Below are 15,624 nucleotides of genomic sequence, written 5' to 3' on the forward strand. Positions count from 1 at the left end.
TACATAAATGACCTCGTAGTAACCGAGTGCACAATGCAGAACTATGCGCTACTATAGCTACCTGCGATGTGAGCCAGCTCGCTGCTTATGGAACAACAAATGAAAAGAAGGCCCGTAGACAGCGATCGTCGAACCTGACCAATCAAGGGCGTTATGAAAGCGTGCCGTGCCGGCTATGGAAAGAATGACTGGTGACGCGGGAGCGAATGAAATGAGCGAACTTTAAAGCCTCCTCCAGCCCCTCGTGAGAGCGAAGTCTAAAACAAAAAAAGGGGGGGGGGGTGAAGGGGACAAAGCGTTACTGCCCTGAGCAGGGGCCCGCCTCTGTTCGCGGTGCGCCCGCGGTCACCTTCGATAGCGCAGCGGACGAACGCGTAGATCTCTTGGAAAGCGCAGAGGCACGAGTGTGGCGGGCATTGCCGCCTCCCGTGCTTCGTTCTGTGCAGAGTCCTTTGCTTTCTAGAGGCGACACTCGGGCGGCAGGCGGTTCGCGTCGGTGCTAGCTGCTGCTGGCGGTTGAGCCTTCTCGCCCAGTATGGTGATCTTGGTGCAACTGGGCAGTGGCAGTGCCTTGAGCACGGGCTTGGCCACCTCGAGGAAGCGGCGTGGGCATCCCTCGCGGCCGGCGCCGTTCAAGCCCAGGCGCTCGCACATCAGCTGCTCGAGGGAGTGCAGTGGTGCATCGGCCAGCACGCTGCAGATCACAGCTCCCAGGTAGCCGAGCACGAAAAGGCCGCAGAACAGGAACAGCTGCAACGGAAGGAACAATCGTCATTATTTGAGTCAAAATATAAAAAACCACAGGCAATGCTTTGTAAACTGTATACGTATCGTAAGCTCACAGTTGGGCAATACTGGAAAAATACTGACCAGAGCTATTTGCAAAGACTGAAGTTTCAGTCTTCAAATATGAATGCAGTTTTGCACCTATATTAACTTTTCAAACGCACACACACACACGCACGAAGTGACACATGCAAAGGCTCATTTCCCCAAAAGCAGACCGAAAGAGCAATGCAAACTCCAAGTACTGTAGGGAAGATGAATGCCCGCGCATTGCAGTCACATCGCCTCGTCTGAGAGAGACGTAAGCTAGATATTGCCTGGCGAGCTCTTCTTGACACGCTGCCTGCTGCTGCTCTGTCCAGCCTTTCAATCGCGGGCTGCTGGGCGCAGTGGTACATTATTCAGAAAATTCTCCTGTAGAAAACTTGACCTAATGAAAACGAAACCTTCGAAACTAAAAGCAGGAAAGCTTCTGTTCTTCGTGCTCAAACTTATTCAGTGCAAGAATATGTGGAGAGTAAAGAGCCACGCAAAATATAACAAGTATTACTTGCCTCAACAACCACCGTTCATAAAATAGTAGGACCTAATGTATGGTGATTTCAGCTTTAATCGGCGAAAATTGTAGTACCGTTTGCAGTGCATATGCGTGATCACTTCTTTTGTCACTATTATTGAAGTTCAACGTCGACAAAATTTCCATCATAAAAGCTGCAGCCCACTCGATGAGTACGTATGGCCAAGGTTCAGATTCCTTAATCTTGAATTTTTATGAACGGCTCCTTGCTTTTATTATCAACGCTGGACTTGTGCGGCCATTTTATAGCAAGTGCACTTCTTACAGTGAGAACCATACTAATCAGTCTTGTTCAGTAAAGGCGGGCTTGCTCTTTTAGGGACTATTTGTTTTCGAAGCTCTACTTAGATTTAAAGTTTCAATGGTCTCTGTTGTTAACACCCCAGAAGGAATTTCACTTGAATGAACGCTCCTGTTGACAGCATATTCGCATCCACAGCTTTCAGCTGCTGAAGTGTCGCGTTCATCTCAGTGCCCAAATATTGTCGAGTTCGAGAATATCAACCGAAAGAAACTATCGCTGTCAGTGTGTAGCTCAAATGGACGTTCTAAATAGTGACAGGGATTGGCTTCTGTATATTCTTTATTAGTGACACTCTTGCTTTGCTTGAAAGCCCTGCTGATCGAGTACATACTTCTGTTTTTTTTAATATTCAAATGTTTTATAAAAATAAAAAAATGTTTTTTTGTTTGACTAGAAAACTATATTTGAAGTATCAGATATCAAATAATAGATTAAGGCTAGGACGAATTAGATAATTGTCAGAATAGTTAACTATAATTAGGTAACTTAATTACTTCATGGGAAGATTGTGAGTAGCTTAGATTGTTGCAGCACCTGACGGAGAACATACCGACCAAGCGCTACTTTCTACGTTGCCTCTAAGATCTGCATTGAGAATGCGCGAAACAAATCAAGGAATACACCAGCGCAAATGAACACCGATATTCGAGTGCCACTACAAGACACAAAAAATGAAGCTTAGGGTCCCCATCGGCATTTTTTCTAGCACACATTTAAAATATCGGGTGGTCTCCCTAGACAAACAGACACGTATGATAATACAAAGATACGAGAAAACCGCTTACTGGCTGTGCTGCGTGACTATGGAAACGGATTTAATGAGTTCATTTAGCTGACAGTTCATAAGGACTTGCTACAGACGCGCCTGAGGCTCGCTCTCAAAGGGCGATTCATACTTGGTATGCGCGCATTATATGACAGCTCCAAGTCCTTTGTTACGTGTGATTATGAGAGGCATTTAGTGGAATCAGTTATTATGTATCCGATGCTCGTAGCTAGTCGTGGCAGAAGCCGGCTTGTAGTAGGAAGCGGAGGCATTTTGGCTGCTAGCCTACACGTGTCCAAACCCACACCGTAACCTGACAGTGATGCTGAACCAGTTTTGGCCTACGTTAGCTTCTAACTACGTGACTGTAAACTTGAACCAGATTCTAGATTACATAGTTAAGCAATTTAATTTCGAAAATACAAAGACATTTTTTTTCGTTTATTCTGATTTCTGTTAAGTGTGTAATTATACATATAGGCTAGGTTTAATTTATTTTTATTTTGCGCATTAATTTAACAGTTCTCTATTGCTGTTGGCAGATTATCATTTGGTGTGTGGGCACAAGTATTGCATGATTGAGACTGCTATGGATGTTTTCTGTCTCTCAAAAACACCTTTGTTCGTTATTTCACTTTGGGTGAAATACAATTCTTACTGAAAGTTTTCATTTCTTATGTTGGGGATAGTTTCCTCACTTCTCTCGCGCAATTTTATATGAGAAACTCCTGCTGACTGTCCACGTCATTGAGCACTTACAGTGTCGGTGACATTGCTTCGACTCGGGACTGTACGTCGGGTATAGCCCTTGACTAGAAGAAAAAAAAAATTAGAACGACTGAAACATTCTATCTATTTCGCCACTGGTCCCTGTATGCTGCCACAAACAAAGGTTATGCACAATTCTAAAGATTTTTTAAATGCTGGAGTGGAAGCTATCACAACTGATGAAGCCGGCCCTTGCACAACCTTCATGTCAGAAACAGACATTTCTGGAGGTGCCGGCTAGCAATGAAGTTGTTTTGATGTGTTTATGTAAACGCTTCGTTGTTTATGAAACAAAATATTGTCGTTATTGACGAAAGTAACATATGAAGATGACCATACGTAACTTGGCATTTATTTGAGTTTACCAAGACTTTGAAGTTTCTTTGATGAAACCAGGAACACAGGTACAAATCTAGCAGTATCTGTCCAAATAAAATTGCCAAACTAAACTCGATGGAAGTGGGAGGAAAATGCTCCCTTTTCCTGCCTGAATGATAGCATTTCTCCTGCCTCCTCTATACGATGGCCGCCGCAGCCACCATCTTACGGGTGAGAGTATGGCCTCACTCCTGAGGAGTAATTACCACTCCAGCAATTATTTCAAACCATCTTGTCGTGATAACACGTGGTAGTATTTGTCCTACGGCACTTGCGGCCATATCCGTCATGGTGGTCACGTGGTTATGGTGGGCGACAGCTAACACGATGGTCGTTTGATCATGTTCTGGTTTCGGCGGTCGCATCCCGCAGTAACCAAATGCTAGAAGCCCGTGTATTTTGATTCAGGTGAACATAAGTGAAACACGGATGGAAAAATTTCCGGTTTGTTCCGCTGCGGCGTCCCTCATATTTGTCTTGTGATTCTGCGGCTTAAAGCCTGAACAGTTACTTTTAGTAATAATAATAATAATAATATTAGTATTATACTCACGGCCATGAGCTGGTCGGCCTGGACCCTTTCTCGGACGTAGGCTGTGAAGATGTTCTGCACGAGCGGGTGCAGCAAGAGCACCAGCGGCGCCATGCGGCTCAGGGGCCCGAACGCCGGCCAAGACAGGAAGTCACCCACCAACCCTGCGTCAAGCTCCAGCATACAAATGCTTCTGCGCACACACGCCCATTGACGCACGGGCTCACACGAGCACGCATGTGCACACATAGGCATGAACGAAGGTTACGCGTTGGCCGAACAATCATTGTCCTTCGTCGCAATTTGTTTATTCGCCTTGCTTTCAAATTTCCGGCCTCACTGATCGATTGGTGGTTGTAAATTGTGCCTTTTACTTTTACTCTTGCGATATAACAGAAACTTTATTGGGTAGGCATGTCGCCAGAGCTTACGTAGACTTGTATTCGTCAAGACAGTGACCAAACGCGGTGGCGAATAAAAAGCACGCTTGTCGAAACGTAGAATACGTGGCCATTGCCTATCCAATATTTTTTTTATACTTTCAAGCCTCGACCTTCTCCTGAACTTCTGGCCTGCTGCGATCAGGAAATCTTGGCGTACTTCTAAGTAATTTGATCTTGGTCTCCTGACTAGGTGTGGCATATAGAATGCCCGAGTCACAATGAGTGATTGATTGATTTGTGGGGTTTAACGTCCCAAAACCACCATATGATTATGAGAGACGCCGTAGCGGAGGGCTACAGAAATTTCGACCACCTTGGGTTCTTTAACGTGCACCCGAATCTGAGCACACGGGTCTACAACATCTCCGCCGCCATAGGAAATGCAGCCGCCGCAGCCGGGATTCAATCCCGTGACCTGCGGGTCAGCAGCCGAGTACCTTAGCCACTAGACCACCGCGGCGGGGCTTTGTTATTTATTTATTGGCACATAATGCAACCCTACAATTGTAAATCGCAAGAGTGGAGTTCAAGTCAACATGGTCCTTCACACACATTCAGCACAAAGACGGTGTTTGTGGCTGTAAACAGCAGCTACAAGTTGCCCACGGCGACGATCACATAACTCCTAGCAGGGAAACATACTCAGCAACTAGCTTCATCGAAAACTTTCTCCTTAAACTCTGTCTTCATCTCATAGCGCGGAGCTTATGTCTACGTAAGTGAGGACTGCACCGTCAATTGGGTGTTGACGAAGTAGGAAAGAACTTAACGGCAGGCAAGCTTGGCACTGCACATCAAGCGTATGATGAGATTTAAACAGCATTGCCAGGCCCAATGAATATTAGTTTTGATTCTCGGTTGCTGCTCCGAAGGTCGCAAGATGAATCGCAACAGTGGTGATCTCAATTCAATTAATGCGAAACGTTCAAGGCACGTATGATGTTCGACACCACTGCACATCAAATCCCACCAGATGTTCTAAAGATTCCGGAGCTTTTCATTATGCGTGCCTAATAATCATATCGTGGCTTTGCCACGGAAAACTCAAGTTGTTATTATTGCCGAAAGATAACACTGCATATGGGCAAAAAGTGAAGGTCGTGAAGCCCACTGTTCAGGTCCCAATTTTAGAGGCCTCATGGGCGGGTTTAAAGAAAGTTGTTTCAAAATATATCTTTTTTCCTCAGACGCACTAAAAAGAAACAAAAACTGTGAGTAAATGTGTTCTATTTAACTGGAACCACGAGAAATTAATTATCCAGCCGCCTGAAGCTCTAGCTGCTATGAGCTTCTCTTTTTCTTCAACAACCCCAATACTTTCATTTTTTTCAGCAAAAGTGCGGTTTTTGTGGTTGGCTAAGTTTAAATATTTTTATTAAATTAGCGTCAAAAACAATAAAAAGCAAGACATTAGAACACGAGTGCAATAGTGGCATAGTTTATTGAAGCACTTAAAGCATACATGCACCCTTCTTTAATGTTAGGGATCTGCCACCTGCTGTCCCACACTTCCTAATAAAACGCACACACACAAAATGCGGCAAGTTCTCTCGCGACCGACAGCGTCAGCTTTGAAGATGACGCAATTGCACTGTTCTGTGAATAGGTTCCGCACACACACGTACGCAACTACTCGAAATCCCCGCTTGAAAAGTTTGCTGTTCTCGCTCGCTGGTCATTTTAATTAATTAGCCCCAAGCTCTGCAATTTGCACAACGCTAATGAGCACGCCCGTATCGGAAAAGCTTAAGCTGCTAAGCCTTCTTGCCTTAGTTCCTCACTCTCGATAAATAAATAATGTGCTAACAACAGCTGAAGTGTGCGCAGCGGTCTCTGTCTTTTTTTTATCATCCTTCTTTTTTACCGTAATCCTATCTCACCGGTAACGTGAAATAATGCATCGCTAACGAATAATGGGCAGTTAGGATTCTGCTTTTTTCTCTTTTTCGTGAGTCTTCCTTTTTTTGGCTTTTCATTAGAGCTTACAGGAAAGTTTTCTCACCCTTTTTTTTAGTTTTGCTAGAGCTAAGCATCACCATGCAACGAAACAACCAGAGCAACCTAATAAATGAAATGCTTGGTACAAAACCTATGAAGTGATGCTCGAAAAATTGAGCAAAATGGCTTTGCTGCGCGTAATATTTCTTTAGTTTTTTGTTCACTCTGAATTATTTTATATTGCGTCATTCCTGATTGTAGACCACATTGCGTGGGCTTTGCTGAAAGCCCAAAGTTAAACGAATGAGCTAGATCTTCTGAATGACCATGCACGTAACCCGAGGTTCAAATTTCTACACGAAAAACTTTAGATTATGCTTTCGGGATCTTTTTTTTTTAATGAAAGGACACCTCCTCGTGCGGCATAAAAACTTCTCGTGCATAATTCTTTTATAGACAACTGCTTCATTAGAAGCTACGAGAACAGTCGATGTGCATTTCTTGATGAGAGTTTCATGTTCCTACATTCGTGTATAAACCTTCATCGATAACATAGCGGCACGTGCAGTGCAGTTCGTGTCCGCTTTGTACTGCGTACTCACGTTCCCAATGCCTGTTCTTTCGTTAAATTAATTTATTTGTTTTCGGTGGTAAGTGTCCATTGTTATCACAAACGTATTTCCAAGTCGGTGATGGTGGCTAAAAGTATATCAGTATGTTTTAAGTTACTTTGCCTCCTCGTTTTAGGAATTTGTGGGTTGATATAGGCGAACAATTTACTCATATAAACTGGCCAGGCCTAGAGAGTTGACAAAAGCGAGCGATTGTTCTGCTTTATAAAACAAAACAGAAAATTGAGTCGACATTTGAAAAGAATTCAATTTACACTATGATGCATGCCGCTCGCCCAGTTGACGCTGCAGTCGATGAGCGCAAGCGAATGTTTCATTTGTTTCACCCAAAAAGTGTTATAGATCAGTGCTTGGCTGGGCAGCTTCATTACGTCAGAGAATCACATAGTTTAGGAATTTACGTGAAAGGGGGCAAAGAAGGAGCACGCACAAAAAGTAGGAAAACTTTGAATGTTTGCCTCCAGCGTTATTTAAAACGTGGCACCGTGCGTATTAATCCGGGGATTAATAAACGAGAGCCCTTCGCGTGCTCTTGTTGACAGGATAATCCTAACATTGACATAACCCGACTACATCCTCCTTGCGCAGCTAACGATAAAAATCCTGAAGCACTGAAGTCTCTTCTTGAGCGCGAGCAGCGGTTCTTTGATGTCGATAAAGCTTTAGTGTGAAGAAATAAACTCGAGCAAAAAAAACACAGAGATTTCATGAGTGATTTCATCCACAAAAATTTGATCCACGAAAATTCATCCACGAAAAGCGTGGATGAAAATGTAAAGTTTCGAGCCAGAAGAGAAGGATGTTTTTATTTTTACTGATTTTATCTGAAAAAAAATGATTTATAACTCGAATGACCCTGCCAGAAAATTCGGCCTAGTGAGAAATGTTGCGTCGTTGAACAACAGCAAAATCTATGTGGTACTGTTGGCGCGTTCATACATTATTTATAGTGCAATATTGTATGACGTCGACAATAATAAAATAAAATAAGGCAGCGTAATAAGGCAGAGAAGTTTTAGTATTAGCTTTTTCTGCCTTTGCCTTCGATATCACAGGCATCAGTAAATTTTTGGTGTCAAGCGTACAGACTTCTTTATATAGAAACATGGGTCCACTGATCATCCTGGCTGGCTCATAGGTATTAGCAAGCGAGGTGGCATAAGTGGCTGCATTATATCTTTTGCACGCTTCTTCTGTACATGCAAAAAACGGGATTAAGTTGATTTACTTGAAAAACTATGCACCTTGAATATCACTCTTATTCACATCACTACCTAACCGATATAAACCAAACACGAAGGAAAACGTTCGTTTATTGCTGGTCCTGGGATACAGTCTTACGAGTTGTCAGTGCGTTTTTTTTTTTCGAATATTACTTTATGGAGCTGTAGTAGTGCGGTTCTTTTTTTTTGGTTAATCGATCACAGACGTCAATCGTTTCGTCTCCATTCTCGCGTCTCAAGGTATCGGCAACAAGTGCTCGCCGTAGTAATTATGCATCAATATATCAACAATGACACATACACTTAGCCATACTCTTCCGTTAAGATGAAACGATAGTGACCGGTAATGTTCAAGAAAGTTATAGGCATCGTGCAACCCGATAGCAGAATTGACGGCCTGCGAAGGCTCGACTTCAACCTTCTATATTAGACGGCAGCTGACATCAATTGTCCAAGTTCTCCCTCTCCAACCTCAGCTCTTCCAAACACACTCACAGAAAAAAAAAAAACGTGTCTGACAAGGATGTAGCGGAACCGACAGCAACCAGAAACTGAATTCATTTTTTATTATTATTCTTATTATTTTTTACCGCCTGACAGAAAAAAAAAACTTCGTGGTGACTCCCGACCCATGGTACTGCAGGTATTACTGGCAGCTGGATAATTTTTACTTGTTTATTTATGCTCCGATTTTTTTCGATGATGCAAACAAAAACTGATTTGAAAATAGAAGGACGAAGCAACTTCGCACGGGCACTCAATTTTCGCTTCGCGTTTCGTGGTCGCATCGGCGTTCGATGCCTTCTCGGTTTCAAGTTTCGTTGGCGGTTCCGCAGATTCCGTGATGTTAGCGAATAGGAGTGACTCTACAGATGCTCCAGCAATCTCGCTTTTTCTACGCTCTTGACATGAAAAGATACACTCTTCTCGAATTCCTTGGTCGTGTATTTTATCTTATATTACGTTTTTAATGCTGCAAGTTTTATCGGTAAACAAAACGGCAACCTAGGCGTTATTGTTTCTATTTTTTTTTCTTAGTACAGTCACTGTATGCCGAAGCAAGCATCTCAGGACATTTTTGAAGTGGTGCTAGTCCTCTGTTTCATAGGCTGCTTTAGTCAAAAAACAGGATATTCAATTCGAAAGCGAAGGTTTTTGTTTTGTCTTTCCTTGCACATTGTGATCACGACCGTGTTCTGCCTAGACTCAACATGGATGAATAGTAATGGCAACTGGGCTTGTGTCCCAACTCCACTGACGTCCTTGAAACGATACGTGACAACTTGTCAGATCTATGATCGACAAGCGCAATGAGAAAGAAGTGTAGAAGCCAATGACGGAAAATTGACAAAAGCATCGATACGGAAAAGTCAAGAGGTCGATTGAATACAATTTGGGGGTTTGGACGTGCTAAAACCACGATATGTTTATTTTATACGTTATACTATATTGAAGGTGTTTGAAGCATCCAAACCCTTAAAAAATGAGACAAATGTGATATATGCTCACTGTCTTCAAAAGTGCTTTTTTTGTAGTGACTTGCATCTTAAGATGATTGAAGACATCATTTGGGACTGTATTTAGGAAATTTAATTTACTTCTCATTTTAATCAGTGTAGTTATGCGGTTATAAAAGTCAAATGGGATAATTGAATTTCTTCATGCCAGAAGCCCATAGCAGCTTTGAGATATAGAGAGGGTGGTCTCTGTAGATTATTGTGGCGTAATGAAATTGAGGTAAATTCGACAGAGAAACTGAAAGAGAAGCATTGATGAGCACAACAAGCAGACGACTATAGTGACGTCACTGTTGAAGGCAATGACAGAGGTGCAGGTCTACGTATAAGGTATCATTTTGTTAGTACACTCCTCCGCAGTACAGCTGTGACGCTTAAATTTAGCTTACTGAGTAATATGAGTACATATGTATTGTTTGTTAGACTGCTGCAACCACAATTCACGTTAACTCGACATATAGAATGCATAGAATTACATAAACAATGTGTTTTACCTTTATATAAAGTTGAACAGCTACACTGCAGACACACTTGCAGTCGCACTCACATAACACCTACATGACATATCTTTTCAAAGCATTTTCAAGGTCCGTGCTGTGGTACAATAGTTGACTGACACTAAGAATACCTGCGTTTGATTCCTGCTGGGGTTGTGATTTTTACCTAATAATCAGAACCCCAAGTTGCGTTGCATTAGTCGGATCAACATAGCCGAAGCCACATTTTCTTTACACGTTGGCGTCTAAATTGACAGTGTCTGTTCTCCTCATTGCTGGGCATATATAAACTGGCACTCACCTGTGGCGCATAGTCCCCTACCACGATCGTGCAATACGGGTCAATACTTTCCACACGTAACTGAACTTGAAAGGTTTTCAAGACGCGCACGACGTAATTTTTGCGTTGTTGACGCCATGACTGCACTTTATGCTCGCATACCTTCATGCCCATTTATGCCAATCCTGGTCCACACAAAGTTAAGGAGGCAATCATGAGAGCATCTAGACGTATACAGGTGGCTAGATATATTTAGAGAAACGCTCAAGGTGCCTTTCGTTTACCAAGGAATACTTCGAATTTCATAAATTACGTGCTTCGTTTTGGGGGAGCCCTGATTACTTTTGACCATTACGGGTTCCTTGAGGTGTACATTAGTTAACGCGCACGGGTGTACTGGCAGTTAGCCCCCACCGAAATGTAGCTGGCGTGGCCGTCAATTGAATCTGCACCATAGAAGCGCAATACTTAACCTGCTAGGCCGTCTATGGGCATTAGGAGGTTGGCTAAAGGAGCAGCCACGTGAGGAGGAAAATGAATGCAAATAAAATACTTGCAATATTGCCATCTAGAATGCAATAAAAACTCTTTCAAATTAACAATTTGTTCAAGAAAGCTTTGAGTGTCGTCTAAATCGGCATACATGCGAGCGCTGCTAATTTTTTTTCAAATAGTAGCTGATTTTACTGAACGCCTATTTATCACTTTCATTCCTGACCTTTCTATCTCCTCTTGCCCATTTCCAAGTGCAGGGTAGTGAACCAAAAACTTTTTCCAGGTTAACTTCCCTGCCTTCCAATTAACAATTATTTCTCCTTCTCTTTCCCTCTTTGACATTCTACATAGCTAGACTCGCCCCAGTGGTGTAATGGCTAAGGTACTCGGATGCTTACCCGCAGGTCGCGGCGTCGAATCCCGGCTGCGGCTGGTGCATTTTTGATGGAGGTGAAAATGCTGCAGGCCAGTGGGCTCAGATTTTGGTTCACGTTAGAGAACCCAAGGTGGTCAAAATTACTGGAGCTGTCTACTACGGCGTCTCTCATAATGATATGGTGGTTTGAAGACGTTAATTCTTACATATAATAAATCAAATTACACACAGCTGGATTGTAAATTTTATCACTCAAGCAAGTGGGTACGCATAGATTGTGGTTTTTTTTTGTTTTTATTTTATTTTTTGATAATTGTAGTTGACTTTATGTTACGGTCTTCATAAATAAAAAATACGCATTAGCATTGTTTAGAGACTACAGGTATGGGCTGATGAAGCTTCATAAGTCTGTAACGAGCGGCCATAAATTACTTTTCTGGATAAGCTACTTCAGCCGTTTTCTTGCGTCTTATTGTTATGAAAGCATTATATTGTGCAAAATATGTTATGATCTGAATTTGAAATCACGTTGTTCAGATCACTAGAGCAAGCATACACGTAAATCAGTGTTCTTATTACTACATTTCTGTGCTGTGTGGTTATGAGGCCTTGCACTCGCGAAATTTTAGTCCAACAGTCTGGAAGGCTCTCTACAAGGTGCAAATGATATATCGGCCTCATTCTTCATATAGTTGTCTGTCGTACATTATTTTTTATTTGGAACTCCTATTTAGGTTTTCCCGAATTGCCAGATGGAGGCTTTTGGGCAACTTAGCTTTGATGGCGTTCCATAGGGCGGTACACAATAAGAACCCAGAAGATCTCAGCAGTAGAGTTACCAATGGTGCTTTTGTGACGCATACTGAACTTCTTTTACAATTAGCGTCCATTTCGCAATTTCATTAGGGGCCACAAGAAAACAATTACACACCTATTTAGAATTTATTTTCATAATCAAGATTTTTTTCATTCATCACTCCCCGCTTCATCAATTATCGACCTGTAATAAACCAGGCAAACAGAACATTCTACAGAGTTCATGCGATTATTTAAAAAATCTTCCATACCTCACAAGAAACGAAAAAAAAACACAATGCCCTTTTTATAAACGTATCACTGCCCTAACTATATGCTTATGTAACCACACTAACCTCATACTTGTATACCATCTCAGTCAATCAAGTGGGGGGAAGATGGGTTCAGTGTGTTGCACCACAGTCAGTTCCATTACTCTAAGTGCAAAGTGATTGCACAATATAGCTTCGCAATTGTTGCAATGTAAAGTGAAGAAACTTATGCGTAATTCCTTTGAACAATCACCATGAATTAAAATGCCACGGAATGAACTTCGATATTAAAGGGCGTCTTTTTATCCACCTATTTTTTTCAGGTGGTGCATCAATATAAATAATGTCTGCCACGGCGTAACAGTGGCTATGGTTCTGTGCAGCTGATCCGATGGTCATGGTTTCGATCCCCATGATGCAGGCGAACCGGTTGTGGCTCTTATGCTCTGCGATGTCAGCAACCGGTAAACGACAACAGATAGTAGATATTCCTGTAGACCTCCATTACGGTGTTTCTCATAACCGCATCGTGGCTTTGGGACGTCAAACTCTAGATAATATCATTATCGATAAAACATTACAAATTGTGACGTGAGCGAAGTTCTTCTGTGATTGCGTGCATGAAAGGGAAGATAAAAACAATTCATGCGAAATTTACCGGAGCAGTTCACGCGTTCAGTTTTGTTCTGTTTGGTCGGTTCTTTCGAAAGAACAAAACTTCAAGGCTTACACCTTAGATACTCTATTTCAATGTATTACGTAAGCAAAAAGTATCATATATAAATAATTAGTAACTGGAATAAAAAACAGACAAATTACCTGTCAGATATCTCTTTTGGAAATCACCCAGCTTCTGCATCGCCTGCTTGCGCATGAATGGCGAGTATAACATCTGCGTAAGCTGCATTACCGCTTGCGATAATATACTTAGTGCGTTGACGCAAACAGGAATGCGTACGTGTACTTCCAATTACTATAGAGTAGTGTGGCAGCGACAACGCTAACAGCGAAAACTTTTGTGAGTTTAACTGTGCACAGCGTGCAGAAAGTCAAGTTAAATAGGGAATCGTTATATTCAAAGTGACCGCTGTACTAAAGCGTTGATAGCAAGGAGGTAATAAAGTAGTACTGACAAGAGTTTTAAATTTTTTTTGGTTGCTTCTCCGAGTCAAAATACTGGTATCGAGAAACCAAAAACGAGTATTGTGGCACCTGGGGATGCATCGTATATATTTTTACTGCCACTAGATTGAAATTAATTTTGGTTTTCATATCGAAATGGTGATTTTACAGTGACGTGTCACAACATCGCGGCATCACGGTGAGAGAGTAGCTAGTGACATACCAGCGGAACATCTCTTATCTGCTCGCTGTGCACGTTAAGAACGACGAGCGAATTGTCGTCCATTGACCCTAACAGTGATTTGTGAGATTTAGACTACATGCAGGAACAGAGCTTGAAATCTCGAGAATGGTGTGTTGACGCGTTGGAATAGTGTCCGGTGCAGTGGGTCTGGCTTGTAGATGCACCGCGACGAAAACGTTTCACTCAAAGTAAAATATTTAATACGTATTATCTGATTTCGGTGTGTGTAGAGCATTGACACGGCGTAACAGGGAAACGACAAATGCCCTCTCTGTGATGTCTCGAAATTATGTCCGCACTTTTTAACGCAAGTTCATGACGAAACTTTTTTTCGGTGAGTACAATGACGATTATTAAAAGCTGCAACATGGTGGCCATGGTTGAAAGAGCCTCAATCCAAATTTTGGCAAATGTTAAATTAGCTTAGAAAACGCCAGTAGCTCAAACTGTGTCTACTTCCATAAACATGTCGGCACCACTTTCGCGCCATTTAGAGTCCAGACATATTGCAACTCTTACAGGGCAGACGGTACATTACCGTGGTACATACACTCGTTCAAGCCTATTTCCATTGTACAATACGTCACAAAACGTCAAAGGTACTTGTTGTGCTGGTATTTAACAGCAATTGCTATGCCGTTAGAGATAACTAGCAATACTAGACTCTCATAGGTCAATTCATTCATAGGTTGAACAGTCTAGGTGATTACTTGTCTCCACACCATTTGAAAGTTTTGTTGGTTGGTTGGTTTCTCAATATCTTGATGCGACCCACTCCGGGGGCTAGGCCATGAATTGGACGGTGCCTTGCTTAGTAAACTAATTCAGCAAACGAGGAGACTCGTTGAAAATGAGTTGTTTAGTCATTACAGAATAATAATTTAGGCTCGCAAGATTTTGAAGTGTGCAGTAGGGTGATGATCAGCATTATCATCACCGTCCTCACCTGCCGTCAACAGCTCGAGCAACCCGGTAATCCGCGATAGGTCAATAAATGAAAGTACCTGCAAGAACTAGTGAACCTGCGGGGGAAGTCATCAGTCATTGATCTTAAAACAGCACGCCTGATTCTCCTTACGCGCTACATCTTGAAAATACGCACTCGCTCCTGGGTGTGGTTAGACCGTAAAAATGGATTCGCTAAACCCAACAGCTAGATGAATCAGTGTGAATGGGAACATGATGTGGCTTCCCTGATGCAAAATAACGTTGCAACTACCTTCCTTGCTGTTTAATTAAGTTCAGCGTGATTGGACGGGTGCTGAGCTGCATCCCGATATGTATTGCCGGACTAAATCAATAAACTTTTTCGCGTCTTTCGAATTCACCTTTTGCAAGGTAAATATTCTATGGTCATGTATGCTCATGCTTATGCACATATATCATTGGTGCGTGTGTTAGGTCTAGCAGGGTACCAAACAAAGCGACTTTAAATGCTATATTGAGGTCATGTAGTAGTTCGAGGCAAACCAAAAAATTCGGTTTTCGGGGCTTATGCTGCATATTTTTGCGTAACGATTGCTTCAGTACATCAGTAATTGATTGGTTTGTGTTTAAGCACATGCTTACTGACTAAACTTTCTTAGCGAGCCTTTGGCAATGTCTTTGATACGCTCTATTTTATGAAAGTGACAGGTTCACTTGCAATGCACTAAATCTTCAGGCACCTTGTCTCAGAT

At 42.2% G+C, this 15,624-nt stretch overlaps 1 protein-coding gene across 1 annotated transcript in view; it reads right to left on the minus strand.

Moving 5' to 3' along the window:
- Positions 1 to 230: 230 nt before the first annotated feature.
- The window catches only part of LOC119161051 (nose resistant to fluoxetine protein 6), a 323,287-nt gene continuing 307,893 nt past the window's right edge, over positions 231 to 15,624 (minus strand). Inside the window, exons 14-15 of the mRNA XM_037413375.2 lie at positions 4,133 to 4,275; positions 231 to 750 (exon numbers count right to left, since the gene is read on the minus strand). Of these exons, the coding sequence (XP_037269272.2) occupies positions 460 to 750; positions 4,133 to 4,275 (434 nt within the window). The 3' untranslated portion in view covers positions 231 to 459. The remainder of the gene's footprint in view (positions 751 to 4,132; positions 4,276 to 15,624) is intronic.

The sequence above is a fragment of the Rhipicephalus microplus genome, chromosome X, assembly GCF_043290135.1.
Source record: "Rhipicephalus microplus isolate Deutch F79 chromosome X, USDA_Rmic, whole genome shotgun sequence".
Lineage (NCBI taxonomy): Eukaryota > Metazoa > Arthropoda > Arachnida > Ixodida > Ixodidae > Rhipicephalus > Rhipicephalus microplus.